The 17,500-nt window shown below is 36.3% G+C and overlaps 1 protein-coding gene across 4 annotated transcripts in view; it reads right to left on the bottom strand.

Annotated features, from left to right (window-relative positions):
- Nucleotides 1-17,500, bottom strand: part of LOC136830348 (beta-1,4-glucuronyltransferase 1-like) — a 156,468-nt gene that overhangs the window by 37,722 nt on the left and 101,246 nt on the right. For all 4 annotated transcript variants that reach the window (XM_067089815.1, XM_067089817.1, XM_067089816.1 and 1 more), the window contains one exon: nucleotides 15,051-16,247. In XM_067089815.1, the coding sequence (XP_066945916.1) occupies nucleotides 15,051-16,247 (1,197 nt within the window). The remainder of the gene's footprint in view (nucleotides 1-15,050; nucleotides 16,248-17,500) is intronic.

Below are 17,500 nucleotides of genomic sequence, written 5' to 3'. Positions count from 1 at the left end.
CGTTGAAACCAATTGACAGATCCATTATACCTTCTCAATCTGTCCCATCGATAAAAGAGGGAGTTTGAGGGGTTGGACAGCAAAATGGAAGAAAGAGAATATGAACGGAGGTAAAGCAAAAGGTTTACGAAAAAAAAGTGGGTGCAGCTATAGGTCAAAGGGACGCCGCAAACGACTGTTTAGTAATGCCTACAGTGCACCATGTGAGGTGCACTGACGTCTCTACACCCCTTCAGGTGTTGCATTTTGTCCAAAAAATTTTTTTTGTCCAGTTTATTCATATTTATTTCGTTTATGAACTGATAAGGAGAAATTATTTTAAAAATATTATTATTATTATTATTATTATTATTATTATTATTATTATTATTATTAATTTCTCATTTAGAGGTCTTATTGACTTGGTGTAGGTATTATTATTATTATTATTATTATTATTATTATTATTTTTATTATTATTATTACAGGCACATTCAGAAGGCATTCCACAATAAAAATGATTTTTAACAATTCCTGACACTTTTATACGACCATGATATTACGTTGCAGGGCATATAATATATATATATATATATATATATATATATATATATATATATATATATATATATATATATATATATATATATATATATATATATAGTAACTACATAATATCCTCAAAGAAACAGTATCTTGGTAATTATTGTCAATGATAACAATAAAAAATAAAAGGGCTTTTTGTTTTTCTCATTCAGTAATTTATTGTCGAAATCACCATAAATCAGAAGTTATAAACATTAACTTTAGTTAATACTCAAAAGTGGAATAATATTAATTTTTTCTAAAGTTATTGAAAAGCAAAAAAAAAAAAAAACCGTTTGATGGCCTCAGTTCAAATTTATTGCCCCCCAAAACGTATAAGATTTATTTTCCTTTCCTTAAGATAAACAGATTTTTGTAATGTTATGTTTAATACGGGTACAGAAGCCCTCTTCTTCCCTCGTATACGATATACGGTAAGCGTGAAGAAAATAGTACGGACGGACACACACGCACACACACATAAGGCTATCCTCTGATCCTTATCGGATAGCCGATTTTTTATTATTTTATTTAATACGGTTACAGAAACCGCCCTTCCTTCCTCGTATACGGTATACGGTAACCGTAAAGAAAAGCGTACGGACGGACGCTAACACACATACATAAAGACCTCTGTATTGTTTCATTTAATACGGGCATACGGAAAGCCCCTCTCTTGTACACGGCATACGGCAAATCTGATGACCTTCGTATACGGTATCCTTAAAGAAGCATACGACACACACACACACACACACACACACACACAAATAAGGACTCCCGCAAATCCTCAGCGGATGACAGGATCTAACCTCCTCTTACGGAAGGATTAGCCGCTTGTCCTATCGCCACAGGACACTCGTAACTCTCTCTCTCTCTCTCTCTCTCTCTCTCTCTCTCTCTCTCTCTCTCTCTCTCAAGGACACCTCTCCTCAATCCTACCAATCCTCGGCATCAAGTTCCTCCGAGTCAAGTTTAGGGATCTGTATCGTCCCCCATCCTTCGTATCCTTAATAGGACCCTTATACTTAACCTTCCGCCGAGGCCCTTAGGGCCTGAAGACAGGGATGGAATCCTTAAGGGCTCCAGGAAAGGGTTCCTTCAACGCCCTTAAGCCCTTAAATGCTTCCTATATATCTTTCCCTACAGGGGCAGTCCATTTAAGGGGCTAATTATTTCGACGCATTTATTATTCTGCAGAAGGTTATATATATATATTTCTCTCTCTCTCTCTCTCTCTCTCTCTCTCTCTCTCTCTCTCTCTCTCTCTCTCTCTCTCTCTCTCTCTCTTTCAAAGGTTGTTGATGGCAGTTGTTTTGTAGTAATAACAGCATTTGTCCCACAGTATATATATATATATATATATATATATATATATATATATATATATATATATATATATATATATATGTACATACATACATATATATATGTCTGTGTGCACACTCGCACGCAAGCCAACGCGCGCGTACTTATACGCGCATCTCAAGGGGCCCGAAGTTCGAAGGCGTTTATTGCGAACCAATTTAACTTGTAGACGTTTCTCCCCCCCAGGGGAAGGTGTTAATGCCACCTGAGGGTCTTGTAATTATTGTGCCTAATTTACATCCGGTCCTGCCGCGGAGTTACCGCCAAGTCCACCTCGTCTGCCCTGCGATGGTCCAATGACGAGAAATAAAATGGTATATAAATATGTAAATATATAATGTTATTTTATATATATACATTATATATATTTATATATATATAGACTCGGAAATAAAAGCGGACAATTAGATGACCATAAAAAAAATATTTTACGCTTCTTCAAATATTCTGAGGGCCAATAAGCACTCATTCACTCAATATGTACTCCCTCAGTATGCACTCATTCACTCAGTATGTACTGACTCATTCACTCATTCATGCTGAATATTTTATATATATATATATATATATATATATATATATATATATATATATATATATATATATATATATATATATATATATATTTCTGAAGATTTCAGGACGCCTCAGGTTATTGGACTTCAAGACGAGAACAAGAAAAAGATAATAATAATAATAATAATAATAATAATAATAATAATAATAATAATAATAATAATAATTATTATTATTATTATTATTATTATTATTATTATTATTATTCAGCAGGTCAAACTCATTTATGTGGAACAAGTCCACAGGGGTTATTATTATTATTATTATTATTATTATTATTATTATTATTATTATTATTATTATTATTATTATTATTATTATTATGCAGCAGGTCAAACTCATTCATGTAGAACAAGTCCACAGGGGTCCACAGACTGGAAATTCAAGCTTCCAAAGAATATTATGGTACTCATTTGAGAGAAACATCAGAAGTTAATGGAAATACGGAAAGAAGAGGTATACCACTTATTAAAAAAAAATTAACATCATTAATTTTTTTAATAACCGATATTCTTTGCAAGCTTGAATTTCAAGTCTGTGGACACCCCGTGGTCTTGTTCCACGTGAATAAGCTTGATCTGCTGAATAATAATAATAATAATAATAATAATAATAATAATAATAATAATAATAATAATAATAATAATAAGTTTGAATTTCAAGTCAGTGACCCCAGTGGGTTTGTCCCATATGAATAAGGGTTCATCTTCTGAATAATAATAATAATAATAATAATAATAATAATAATAATAATAATAATAATAATAATAATAATAATAATAATCTTTGGAAGGTTGAATTTCAAGTCAGTGACCCCAGTGGGTTTGTTCCATATGAATAAAGGTTCATTTTCTGAATAATAATAATAATAATAATAATAATAATAATAATAATAATAATAATAATAATAATAATAATAATAATAATAAATAAACAGATAAAAATATATAATGAGTCAGACCAAACATGGAAAGGAGAAAGTCTTAATTCGCAAAAAAAAATAAATAAATAAAAATTAAATAAATAAAAATACGAGGTAAAAGATTAATATGAAAGACTCAAGATCCATTAGTTCATTTTTCATAAGGAAACAAAGAGGTTGACAGTCACCCCCGCCCCCCGTCTCTCGAAATGGGGGTTTTAGATAAGCGGGGCTTTAAATAAAAGGGGTGTTTTGAGTAAATGGCGTTTCAGATAAATGGGGGTTTTATGTAAGGGGTTTTTAAATATATATTGGATTTATGTAAATTTTTTTTTTAAATAAATGGGGTTTTTAAATATATGGTTGTTTTATGTAAATTTTTTTTAAATAAATGGGGGTTTTAAATACTGTATATGGTGGTTTTATGTAAAGGGGTTTTTAAATAAATTGAGGTTTTAATTATATGGTGGTATTATGTAAAGGGGTTTTTAAATAAATTGGGGATTTAAATATATGGTGGTTTTATGTAAAGGGGTTTTTAAATAAATGGGGTTTTTAAATATATGGTTATTCTATGTAAAGGGGTTTGTAAATAAATTGGGGTTTTATATATATGGGTGTTTGAATGAATATAAAGTGTATATATATATATACTATATATATACAGTATACATATGTACATATATATATGTACGTGTGTGTGTGTGTAAACACACACACACACACACACACACACACATATATATATATATATATATATATATATATATATATATATATATATATATATATATATATATATATATATATATATATATATATATTATATTTCCTACCTGCCAGGTTTGAATAGATAACAATATACTCTTATAAGGAAAAACCTCAAAACCTAAAACCAAGATACGAACGAACCTTCCTCCTCCACCTCCCGCCCTTTACCCCTTACCCCTCCTCCCCCTCTAAAACACCCAATCAATCTATAGTGTCTAATATCCCCATAAATGGTGATTATAGTGTCGTCTCCTCAGGGATGGGCGAGGTTTAATAATAATGACGTCATCGGCTGTCGTATCTTTCCCTGGTCGCCTTGTGGACACAAATAGCCTGACGAATCTATGGGTGGGGGACGGTGCCCCCCTTCCAAATAACATATTCCTCTTTTCGGGGGGGAGGGAGTGTGAAAAGATCCCCTCCTCTTCCAAATTACATATTCTTTTTTTTTCCTTGATTCTCATTTTATGGTTTTTTCTCTCTCTCTCTCTCTCTCTCTCTCTCTCTCTCTCTCTCTCTCTCTCTCTCTCTCTCTCATCAAGTTCTTCACTCGTGGTACGTAAAATAACAATTACTTATTCATATATAACACACACTCACCACAGCGTAAATTGATAAGTTATTGGAGAGAGAGAGAGAGAGAGAGAGAGAGAGAGAGAGAAAGAGAGAGAGAGAGAGAGAGAGAGAGAGAGAGAGAGAGAGAGAGAGAGTGAGAGTGTGTATACGAGGTGTTGGCGAAGCAAACATGAAATCAATTGGTCACATTGATTCGTATTATTACACGTTGTATAGCTGGCTTGGTAACAGCAGTTGCTTCTGGATAATACATGCTTATACAGGTATACATATATACTGTATATATATATATATATATATATATATATATATATATATATATATATATATATATATATATATATATATATATATATATATATATATTATAGTCTCCACTTTGGGACGTTTCATTAGAGGGTAAATAATATTAGATTTTGAAGCCTGTTAGAACCTTTATACTAAAACTATATATATATATATATATATATATATATATATATATATATATATATATATATATATAGAGAGAGAGAGAGAGAGAGAGAGAGAGAGAGAGAGAGAGAGAGAGAGAGAGAGAGAGAGAGCAACCCATTTTAGCAAGAATTTTTGCGAAAATTAATGTTTTTCGTGGCATTACAATTTCAAGCAGAAATTCAAGATGGCGTTCATTTTACAAAATGGCGAATGAAACTAATGGTTTTTAAGTTACATTACTTTTAAGCAATAGCGCAAGTCAGTTTATTGTTGGTGTTAATATTATCTGTGGGTAGGGTGTCTTTTTTTTTTTTATTTAATATTTCAGCCTGAACAAAAAATTTAAAACGGCAGCCCCTTTATGCCAAGATGGAGGAAAGAAGTAATATTTTCTGTATTTAATTCTAAAGTAAATATTTTTCCAGTATTTCATTCTGCAGTACATATGAACTAGAGTGAACGTTTGTAAAAAATAAATCTTTTCAGTAAATACTTGTGTATTGGTGATCCTTAGTGGAAGGAAAAAATCCAATATGGCGCCCATTTTTCAATATGGCGGCATATCACACGCAGTATCCCATTCTAAGGTAAACATTTTCAATATTTCTAAAGTACAAACTAACTAAAGTAGGCTTTTGTCAGAATAAATTTTCTTGCTCAATACTTGTATTCCAGGGATGCTTCACAGAAGCAAAAATCCAATATGGCGCCCAATTTTCAATATGGCGTCCATCTTTCAATATGGCGGCGTATCGTATACGCAGTATCCCGTCCCAACAAAGCATGATGTGGAGCTTTATAATTACCCGAGTTTCTAGTTTTATCTAATTATTTCTCTTTAAAATCCGAAGTTCCCGGCGTATAAGTGGATTACAGCCAACCGTAGCGTTGTTGCGCGCGCGCAAAGGCGGGAGTGGATGGGGTAGACATTCTTAATACGCAGTTTAAATCATTCTATTCTTATATTATTAGACTCTTTTTCTCTTCTTCTTCTTCTGTTTCTTCTTTGGAATGAAAATTCTCATTTCTTTTTTTCCCTCGTGACATTAAAATGTAATTTGTCTTCTCTCTCTCTCTCTCTCTCTCTCTCTCAGAAACACACACACAACTTAAGTATTAGTTTCTTTATATCTTTCTCAACATATAATCTCTCTCTCTCTCTCTCTCTCTCTCTCAGAAACACACACACAACCTGAAGTATCAGTTTCTTTCTCTCTCTTTCTCAGCATATAATCTCTCTCTCTCTCTCTCTCTCTCTCTCTCTCTCTCTCTCTCTCTCTCTCTCTCTCTCTCTCTCTGAAACAGACGCACACACACACACACACAACCTAAAATATCAGTTTCTTTCACTCTCTTTCTCAGCTTATAATCTCTCTCTCTCTCTCTCTCTCTCTCTCTCTCTCTCTCTCTCTCTCTCTCTCTCTCTCTCTCTCTCAGAAAATCCTGGGATCCCTTCCAGAATCCGTGGACCGCCCATTCCATAATTGATTCCCACTATGGACTGGAACACGTCATTCCTTCTTCTTCCTAGACTGTAACCCGTCTTTCTTATGTGTTCTCCCATATTTAAATCTTCCTCATTCAGTTTCTCTTCCCATTCTTCCTTCCTTTGTACTTTGTATCTTCTCTTATTGCTGACGTCTCTCTCTTCTCTTCTCTCTCTCTCTCTCTCTCTCTCTCTCTCTCTCTCTCACTCTTCTCTTTCCTCTGACCATTCTGTGTTCCGTGTCCTACGTAATTTCGGTATCATTTCCATTTCATATTTTTATTTTCGTACATTTTGATATGAATATTTGGCGGTCGATTTTTAACGTAAATATTCATTTTAACTTTTATTTTTCAGTATAAATGTTCTTTTTAAGGTTTATTTTCAGTATTAATATTCTTTTTGACGTTCTACTTTCTGTATAAATATCCCTTTTAATGTCCTGTTTTCAATGTGAATATTCTTTTTAAGGTATATTGTCAATATAGATATTCTTTTTATCTTTTGTATTCAATATAGATATTCTTTTTAACCTTCTGTTTTCAGAGGTGAGTCAAATCATTTTCTTACAAATATTTGCTAATATTTCAATAACCATTTAAAATCTCTATTTTCAGTTATTTCATAAATCTGTTTTGTTATTATTATTATTATTATTATTATTATTATTATTATTATTATTATTATTATTATTATTATTATTATTATTATTATTATTATTATTCAGAACATGCTCCCAATTCATACGGAATAAGCCCACCAAAGGGGCCACTGACTTATAAAATTCAAGCTTTCAAAGAATATTATTATTATTATTATTATTATTATTATTATTATTATTATTATTGATGTTGTTGTTGTTGTTGCTGTTGTTATTATTATTATTATTATTATTATTATTATTATTATTATTATTATTATTATTATTATTCAGAATATGCACCCAATTCCTACTGAACAAGCCCACCACAGGGGCCACTGACTTGAAATTTAAGCTTCCAAGGAATATTACGGTGTTCATTTGAAAGAAGTAACAGGAAATGCAGAAAGAAGAGATTAGTAATTAGAAAAGAAAACAGATTAACAAATAAGTAAATAAATAAATAAATAGATAAAAAATGGAAGTAAATGAATGAAATACGAGGAGATGGGGATGAAATATAAGCTATTATTTTATTAAGGAATTTTCAGAATCATTAGTTCAATGCCAAATATTAGTATTTTAATAATAATTGTTCCTAAAGTATATATATAGACCAAATGTTGTAAAATTCTCCCAGATTTTTTATGACTATGAGTGGAGTTGGGGAAAGTGGGGTGGGGGAAGATTTTCATTGGAGGATAATGAAAATCTCTTAATTTTAGTTTTCCGTAAAAGAAAACTATTGTGCCGGCTTTGTCTGTCCGTCCGCGCTTTATTCTGTCCGCACTTTTTTCTGTCCGCACTTTTTCTGTCCGTCCTCAGATCTTAAACTACTGAGGAGGCTAGAGGGCTGCAAATTGGTATGTTGATCATCCACCCTCCAATCATCAAACATACCAAACTGCAGACCTCTAGCCTCAGTAGTTTTTATTTTATTTAAGGTTAAAGTTAGCCATAATCGTGATTCTGGCAACGACATAGGATAGTCCACCACCGGACTGTGGTTACAGTTTCATGGGCCGCGACTCATACAGCATTATACCGAGAACACCGAAAGATAGATGTATTTTCGGTGGCCTTGATTATTACAAGCTGTGGCGGCTGTACAGAAAACTCGGTTGTGTTTAAGAAACTTCAGCATATTTTATACTTTTTTTTTTTAAATCTCAGATGTCGACTTGTAATCTTATATATTCGACACATTGTCAAATTATCCTTAGAAAAATTATCTGCTTTAAGAGTTAGACAATATAAATCTATTCAGAATCCGATAATATTATTATTTATATTCATAATAATAATATTAAAACCGAATATAATAATAAAATATCTGTTAATTTCATCCGCTGATGTAATAATAATAATAATAATAATAATAATAATAATAATAATAATAATAATAATAATAATAATCTAACCACTGTACTTTCTTCTTTTCCAACAGCCCTTACGCTTTCTAACCTTTCTATTCTTCCATCACAATTATTCCCTCATCCTCCTTTCTCCTCATAAACTTCTCTTTGCCCTCGCCCCTAACCCCTTCTTACCCTCCCCTCCCTCCCTCCCTCCCTTAAAATCTCCTAATGTCATTCTCCCCTTTTATCATGTATTTTTTTTTGAAAACGAGAAAGAGAGAGAGAGAGAGAGAGAGAGAGAGAGAGAGAGAGAGAGAGAGAGAGAGAGAGAGAGAAGGCACTAGCATCTGGACACGTTCCAGAGTCGCTTTCATAAACAACTCACGAGAGAAATGGTGACCACACACACAAACACACACACAAACACATAATGTCCTCTCCTAAAGTTACCCCCCCCCCCCGCCTCTGTCCTGATTGTATAGAAAATGGGGACTCGGAGATGGATGGGTGACAGCCATCGGTTTACAAAGCCAGGAGGGAGAGAGAGAGAGAGAGAGAGAGAGAGAGAGAGAGAGAGAGAGAGAGAGAGAGAGAGAGAGAGAGAGAGAGTAGAAATCGTTTATAAGGAGAGATAAAGAAAGTTAGAATTGTATTTAAAGAGAGGTGAAAGCTATAAGAGAGAGAGAGAGAGAGAGAGAGAGAGAGAGAGAGAGAGAGAGAGAGAGAGAGAGAGAGAGAGAGAGAGAGAGAGAAGAAAATGAATTCGTCTTTCTGTTATGAATATCTTTGCAAACTCATACGTCTGCTGCTCCTGATTATTATCATTATTATTGTTATTATTATTATTATTATTATTATTATTATTATTATTATTATTATTATTATTATTATTATTATTATTATTATTATTATTATTATTATTATTATTATAACTACCCATAATACTGTTTTTAATACTTAGTATCCAGAGATTCTCATGGAAAGTCCTCCCATTGAAGTTTCTGTATCGATAGTGACAATACGACAGGCCCATGGAAGCTCTCTCTCTTTAGATTATAATAAATTTTAGATTTTGATAAATTTTAGATTTTGAAAACTTTAAATTTTAGTAAATTTTATGCTAATTTCACTGCAATAACTTCCCCCTCCCCCCTCCACCCTCCCCACCTCCCACCTTCCCCCTTCCCACATTGCTGATGGGCAAAAAATCAATGAGTGGATCGCTCTCAAGTTTACAATGCCTGAAAGTTCTATAATATAAATAGAGTAGTTTGTCATTAAAATTATCATAACTTGCCGTTTTCTATTTTGAGAATAACAAAGAAAATTAGATATTTTAATGGTAAACTATAGGTTGTAACTACTCTCGCTTTCTCATGATGTGTCTGTAGAAAAGAGTGCGTATATATCAATTAAACTTAGGATATATTAAGAATGAAGTTAGTTAATGAATTATGAGATTTATTACAGTTGTTATTAAGACAAATACTCAATCGACAATGCCTCTGAAAACAAAAGAAGGTCGCAGAGAACGGAAGATTAAATCACGAATCATAATATAAAACTACCTCGAATGTTTTTTAGACTCGTGAAACTAGTTAAGTCATCCAATCAATCAGGGCTCCAGAATGGAGTAAGGTTATAGGAATTGAAAGGCGGTGGATCAGGAACCATCCCCCCAAAAAAAACAATAGAATGATTGGAAAATACACTCAGCGTTGGAATTAATATTGGCATAAAAACTTTCGCTGAGGTCTGATCGAAACCAAACTACCTCAGTGGAATGAAATATGAGCTGTTGTTGTTTTTGTGTGATTGTATTTATTTGCGTGTTGTTTTATTTGCACGTATTAATTTTTCTTTAGATTTATGTCATTGTAATCTTGATTTGCAAGTCAGTGGCTTATTAGGTAGAAGAAGAAGAAGAAGAAGAAGAAGAAGAAGAAGAAGAAGAAGAAGAAGAAGAAGAAGAAGATGATGATGATGATGAGTGTTTGCACACAAGGAATCACAAAACTGCTGAGAATGACCAATAGGACTCTGGGAACACATAAGAAGTGGTGACCACCCAAAGTACTGCAGTTATAATATATAGAATGATCCCGTTGGGGGTCTGCGTCAGTACACCTCACGTGGTGTACTGTAGGCTTAGGCATTACTTAAGGTTCTCTGCAGCGTCCCTTCGGCCCCTAGCTGCAACCTCTTTCATTCCTTTTGCTGTACCTCCATTCATATTCTCTGTCTTCCATCTTACTTTCCTCAACCCTCTCCTAACAATTGATTCATAGTGCAACTGCTTTGAGGTTTTCCTCCTGTTACGCCTTTCAAACCTTCTCACTGTCAATTTCCGTTTCAGTGCTAAATGACCTCAGAGGTCCCAGTGCTTGGCCTTTGGCCTAAATCCTATATTCTATCTATCTGTATATAGTATGAAAAACTTTGAAAATGATTCAGAGTAAAATGAAAGAATAAGCTTTTCACTCTCCACTGTCGAATCAGCAACCAAATCCCACTTTCTATAAACATTCCATTTTCTATAAACGTTCCATTTTCTTCAACTGGTTCTGTTTCCAGGACACATTATTAATAAAGGCACTTTTTCCTCTGTGTTCCCTTTTTCGGGGAAAGCCGAATTCGTAGAAGTTCGATTAATATGACCCTGTCCTGTCTCAAATTTGATTGGATGGGCCATCTGGTTTTATGATGGGGAAATATTCTTAGTAGTTTTTTCATAATGTACGTTTGGTCTAATCTTCGGTTTTCTGTGAGCCTGTGATGTTTTTCAGTACCATCCTTGATTGGATGGGTGGATTCAGAATATATATATATATATATATATATATATATATATATATATATATATATATATATATATATATATATACAGCTTTCTTGTAACTTTTTCTCATTCACTATTTGCCTGAGGAGAGAGACAGTTTAGTCTCTGAAATATAGCCTTTATTTTCCACATTTTTGGCGTTTCTATGGGCTCCTTATGTTTGATATATATATATATATATATATATATATATATATATATATATATATATATATATATATATATATATATATATATATACATATATATATATACACACACACACACACACACACACACACACACATGCATTTACACATTCTGAATCCATTCATCCAATCAAGGATGGCACTGAAAACATCACAGGCTCACAGAAAACCTAAGATTAGACTGAATGTACATTATAAAATACTGCTAAGAATATTTCCCCACAATATTTCCCCATTGTAAAACCAGGTGGGCCATCCAATCAAATTTTGGGACAGGACAGGGTCAGATTAGTTGAACCTCTAAAAATTCGGCTTTCCACGAAAAAGGGGAACACTGAGGAAACAGTACCTTTATTAATAATGTGTCCTGGCAACAGAACCAGTTGAAGAAAATGGAATGTTTATAGAAAATGGAATGTTTGTAGAAAATGGAGTGTTTATAGAAAATGGGATCTGGTTGCTTATTCCAGTGTATCATTTTGAAAATTTTTCAAAAAAGTTATATATATATATATATATATATATATATATATATATATATATATATATATATATATATATATATATATATATATATATATAAAATCTCGATGATTGCTATTACCACATTAAACTGAATGACTACAAATAACAACAACACCTTCGATTATAGTTTACAACATTAATTTTAGTTTACATTCCTTAGCACAAACATTCGCAGCCTTGATATGACACTATATAGTAGTTGCTTTGCGTATTGTTAATATAATTATTATCTCTGCCTGCTTGAAAGACCTAGCAATTGCTGTGCAAGAGGCTTCTTGTTACCTGCCAGACATTGTAATTTCTTGTAATTACTTGTATTTCTTTAATATCGCGTTTTTAGTTTTCTGTAAAAGAAAACTATTGTGCCGGTTTTGTCTGCCCGTCCGCAGTTTTTCTGTCCGCCCTCAGATCTTAAAAACTACTGAGGCTAGAGGGCTGCAAATTGGTATGTTGATCATCCACCCTCCAGTCATCAAATATACTAAATTACAATCCTCCAGCCTCAGTAGTTTTGATTTTATTCAAGGTCAGAGTTAGCCATAATCGTACGTCTGGCAGCGATATAGGATAGGCCACCACCGGGCCGTGGTTGAAGTTTCATGGGCCGCGGCTCATACAGCATTACACCGAGACCACCGAAAGATAGATCTATTTTCGGTGGCCTTGATTATACGATGTGCAGAAAACTCGACTGCGCCGAAGAAACTTCGGCGCATTTTCTACTTGTTTTTATTATTGCGTGCGTGTGCGTGTGTGTTTGAGTTTGCGCGTGAGCACGTATTTGATTTATGCTTGCATGTGTTTTCAAGTCTGTGCATGCATGAGTGTCTGAGTCCGTGCTTGCATTCATCTTTCAGTTTGTGCCTGCATGTGCTTTTAAATTCATGTGCATAGTCGCTTTCGATATCTACGTGCATGCATATACGTCCGATTTGCGCACGCACGCGCGTTTGAGTTTGTGCGTGCATGACATCACCCCCCCCACAACTACCCTTCCCATCCCTCAAACCCCCCAACCCCAAACCCCCCAAAAAGCGTCACACACGACCATAACTGTAAAATTTAACGACGCAGTCCATCGGCCCGACATGCGGTGGGCATTGTGGTCCCAAAATGATATCGGTACACCCCCACCTCCTACCCCTCGGGAAGAGGTGGGGGTGGAAGAAGGGGGAAGGGGGAGGGGGCGTTCAGCGTTGTCGGTGGTAATGTCGCATTGATTGCCTGAGAGATTGCGAACAGGCTGCGTTGCTGCGGTATATCTTTGATGCGTCGTCAATCGGCGTTTGTGGATGTAGTGCGACATTGCAATTTATCTGTTTATCTCTTTCTTTCTTTAGCTGTTTATTTCTTTCTTTCTTTATTTATGTATCTATTTATTCATTCGTTTAGTTTATTTATTATCTGTGTATTAGCTGATATATGTTTTATGTAGTAGATTTTATTTATATTCTTTGCTTTGGATTTTATTTAAGTTTTTTGTTTATTTATATATTTATTCATTTTTTCACTTATTTATTTACTTATTTACTTTTCATTGTCTGCATATTAGCTGCTGTGCATTTTGAATATTTATACATTATATAAATATAAATAAATATATATATATATATATATATATATATATATATATATATATATATATATATATATATATATATATATATATATATATATATATATATACATATTTATATATATATATAATCTTTGCTTTGTAATTCATTTGTTTTTTGTTTATATATTTATTTAACTATTTAATTATTTACTTATTTACTTATTCATTATTTGCGTATCAGCTGTTATGTATTTTACATATTTATTCGTTATTAAATATGTATGTTTATTTTTCTCTTTGCTTTGTATTTTGTTTTTTGTTTCTCTCGTGCACAATTTTTGCTCCATGGAGCGTGTGCCTGTTGAATAATAATAATAATAATAATAATAATAATAATAATAATAATAATAATAATAATAATAATAATAATGAAGAAGAAGAAGAAGATTTTTCACAGTTTTATATCACATAAATACATGACAATTTAAGCCTGATTTACGAACCAAGATGAAATCCTTGAAAAGCCTTGGAGAGAGAGAGAGAGAGAGAGAGAGAGAGAGAGAGAGAGAGAGAGAGAGAGAGAGAGAGAGAGAGAGAGAGAGAAAATGCAACATCTTAATGAGAGAGAGGAAAAAAACGCAATATTTATTTATGAGAGAGAGAGAGAGAGAGAGAGAGAGAGAGAGAGGGAGAAAAACGCAATATTTATTTATGAGAGAGAGAGAGAGAGAGAGAGAGAGAGAGAGAGAGAGAGAGAAAGAATGCAATACCTCTCAGAGGGAGAGAGAGAGAGAGAGAGAGAGAGAGAATGCAATACATGTTAATGAGAGAAAATGTAATACCTCTTAATGAGAGAGAGAGAGAGAGAGAGAATGCAATATTTCTTAATGAGAGAGAAAATATACAGTACCTATTAATGAGAGAGAGAGAGAGAGAATGCAATACTTCTTAATGAGAGAGAAAATATACAGTACCTATTAATGAGAGAGAGAGAGAGAGAGAGAGAGAGAGAGAGAGAGAGAGAGAGAGAGATGACAGAGAATGCACCTCTTAATGAGAGAGAAAATATACAGTACCTATTAATGAGAGAGAGAGAGAGAGAGAGAGAGAGAGAGAGAGAGAGAGAGAGAGAGAGAGAATGCAATACTTCTTAATGAGAGAGAAAATATACAGTACCTATTAATGAGAGAGAGAGAGAGAGAGATAGGGTCTCCCTTCCTTACCTGGGTCATCTTATCGGAGCGCCCCTCCCAGGAGAGCCTTTCGTCGTAGAATGGCTCGAGGTGGGTGCCCACGTAAATGGGCTCCCAGTGGTGGAAGGGCGGGTGCCTCTTGGCCACCATGACCACGTTGACGCTGTCGGTGGCGTTAGACTCCGCCCACTCCCTCATGCCGGGCACCTTGTGGCACTGTGGGCACACGAACTTGTGGAAGGGTATGGCGGAGCCCCGCTTGAGCATGCGCACCAGGGCGGCCTTGGTGGCGGGCGGCCGCAGCCCGCTTTTTATCTCGAAGATGGGCAGGACGTAGACGCGGCGGGTGGGCGCGGGCACCCTGGACGCGTCCTGGCGCCGCATCATGCCCATGAAGAGGCGGATGAAGTCCAGGGATGGGTAGAGCTCCACGTCGCTGGCCAGGACGAAGTAGGTGGCGGCCGCCCGCCGCGCGATGTTGCGCGCCACGTTCACCGGGTAGGTGAGGTTGCGGGCGCGCTTGTAGGTGTGGGCGGCCAGGTACGGGGGCGGCGCGGAGCAGGAGGGGCGTTGGGCGACGAGGTGGGCGGTGGGGGGCACGTGGCGGGGCATGTGGTCGGCCGGGAAGAACAGGTGGAAGGTGACGTGCTTGGCCACGAGCGGGCGGCAGGCGCGCAGGAAGGCCGCCGTGCGCAGCGTCGCGTTGAAGTCGCCGCCGGGGGCGAAGACGGCGGCGCTGACGGGGCCGCGCCACCGCTCCACCAGCGGCACCAGGTTGTCCAGGAAGGTGAAGTCGGCGTGGGTGGTGTACGTCACCGACTCGTTGCAGGCGGGCTGCGTGTCGGCCGGGATGTAGTTGTAGAGCACCCAGTGCGTCCCGTGCAGGGCCGGCCGCGCCGTCAGCGTGGGCGTGTGGCACGTGTGCAGGTCCGGGTACACCTTCTCCTGCAGCGTCGGGGCGGGCGTGGGCGGCGCCGGCGGCTCCGAGGGGTCGTCGATGGTCGGCTCGCTCTCCGTCGGGTAGTCGGCCGAGGGGTCGTCGGAAGAGGAGGAGGACGACGAGGACGACGAAGATGACGTCAGGTTATCGTGGAGCAGGGAGACGGCGCCCCGGGGCGTGACCAGCCTCGGGGGCGCCACCACGTGGACAGCCACGTACAGGGCGAAGACCACATTCAGGACGAAGCTGCCCCGCACGAGCGCGCTCCGACGCCATCCCACCATCACCTGCGGGAGGAGAAGAAGAAGAAGAAGGATAAAGTAAGATGAATGAGAAGAACCTATTCTAGATTGATTCCTATTAGTTCATGGGTTACAATGAGGCCTAATAAGCCTAAAAATAAGTGTTTTAAAGCCCGCTCCGACGCCATCCCATCATCACCTGCGGGAGGAGAAGAAGAAGGAGAATGAAGGAAGATGAATGAGAAGAACCTATTCTAGATTGATTCCTATTAGTTCATGGGTCACAATGAGGCCTAATAAGCCTAAAAATGCTTGTTTTAAAGACCGCTCCGATGCCATCCCACCATCACCTGCGGGAGGAGAAGAAGAAGAAGAAGAAGATGGATAAAGGAAGATTAATGAGAAGAACCTATTCTAGATTGATTCCTATTAGTTCATGGGTTACAGTGAGGCCTAACAAACCTTTATCTGATCTTGGGACGGTACGTAACGTCTGCTGGGTCGGAACAGACCGTCTAAAAATCCTCTTACGATTATACCTTGAATAAACTTGCATTATGGGTCTCAATAAGGCCTGATAAACCTTAACCCGTTCTTGGGACGGTACGTAACGTCCCGAGTGTATGAACATATAGCATCTAGACCTCTCGATGGTATTAGCGTCATTTCGACGATATGCTTGCTCTAATAATAATAATAATAATAATAATAATAATAATAATAATAATAATAAAATTTACATCACAATTTTCACATTTCTTCCATAATCATTTCTCACACATATCACTTTGAATTTCATCCTTTTAAAGTTTAAAGTATTTTTTTTTATGTATATTTACGTTTGTCTGTGGCCATGTGTATCGGAAATAAAGCTTTTGAATTTGAATTTGAATTTGAATTAGTGCTGTCATTCTATTCATAAAATTCATGGGTTTATTTCACATACTATGAACACACGTTTTTCGTAGGGGCGGGGCAGTGCCGTCAGTGCACCTCATGCGGTGCACTGTAGGCATTACTTATGGTTCTTTGCAGCGTGCCTTCGTCCCCTAGCTGCAACCCCTTTCGTTCCTCTTACTGTACCTCCTTTCATATTCTCTTTCTTCCATCGTACTTTCCACCCTCTCCTAACAATTGATTCATCGTGCGGTTTTCCTCCCGTTACACCTTTCAGACATTTCACTGTCAACTTCCGTCTCAGCGCTGAATGACCTCATAGGTCCCAGCGCTTGGCCTCTGGCCTAAATTCTATATTCACTTCAATTCAACACGCACAAACGTCCATTCATAAAATCCCA

This window comes from Macrobrachium rosenbergii, chromosome 46, assembly GCF_040412425.1.
Source record: "Macrobrachium rosenbergii isolate ZJJX-2024 chromosome 46, ASM4041242v1, whole genome shotgun sequence".
Lineage (NCBI taxonomy): Eukaryota > Metazoa > Arthropoda > Malacostraca > Decapoda > Palaemonidae > Macrobrachium > Macrobrachium rosenbergii.
This window is presented reverse-complemented; position numbering and strand designations above follow the sequence as displayed.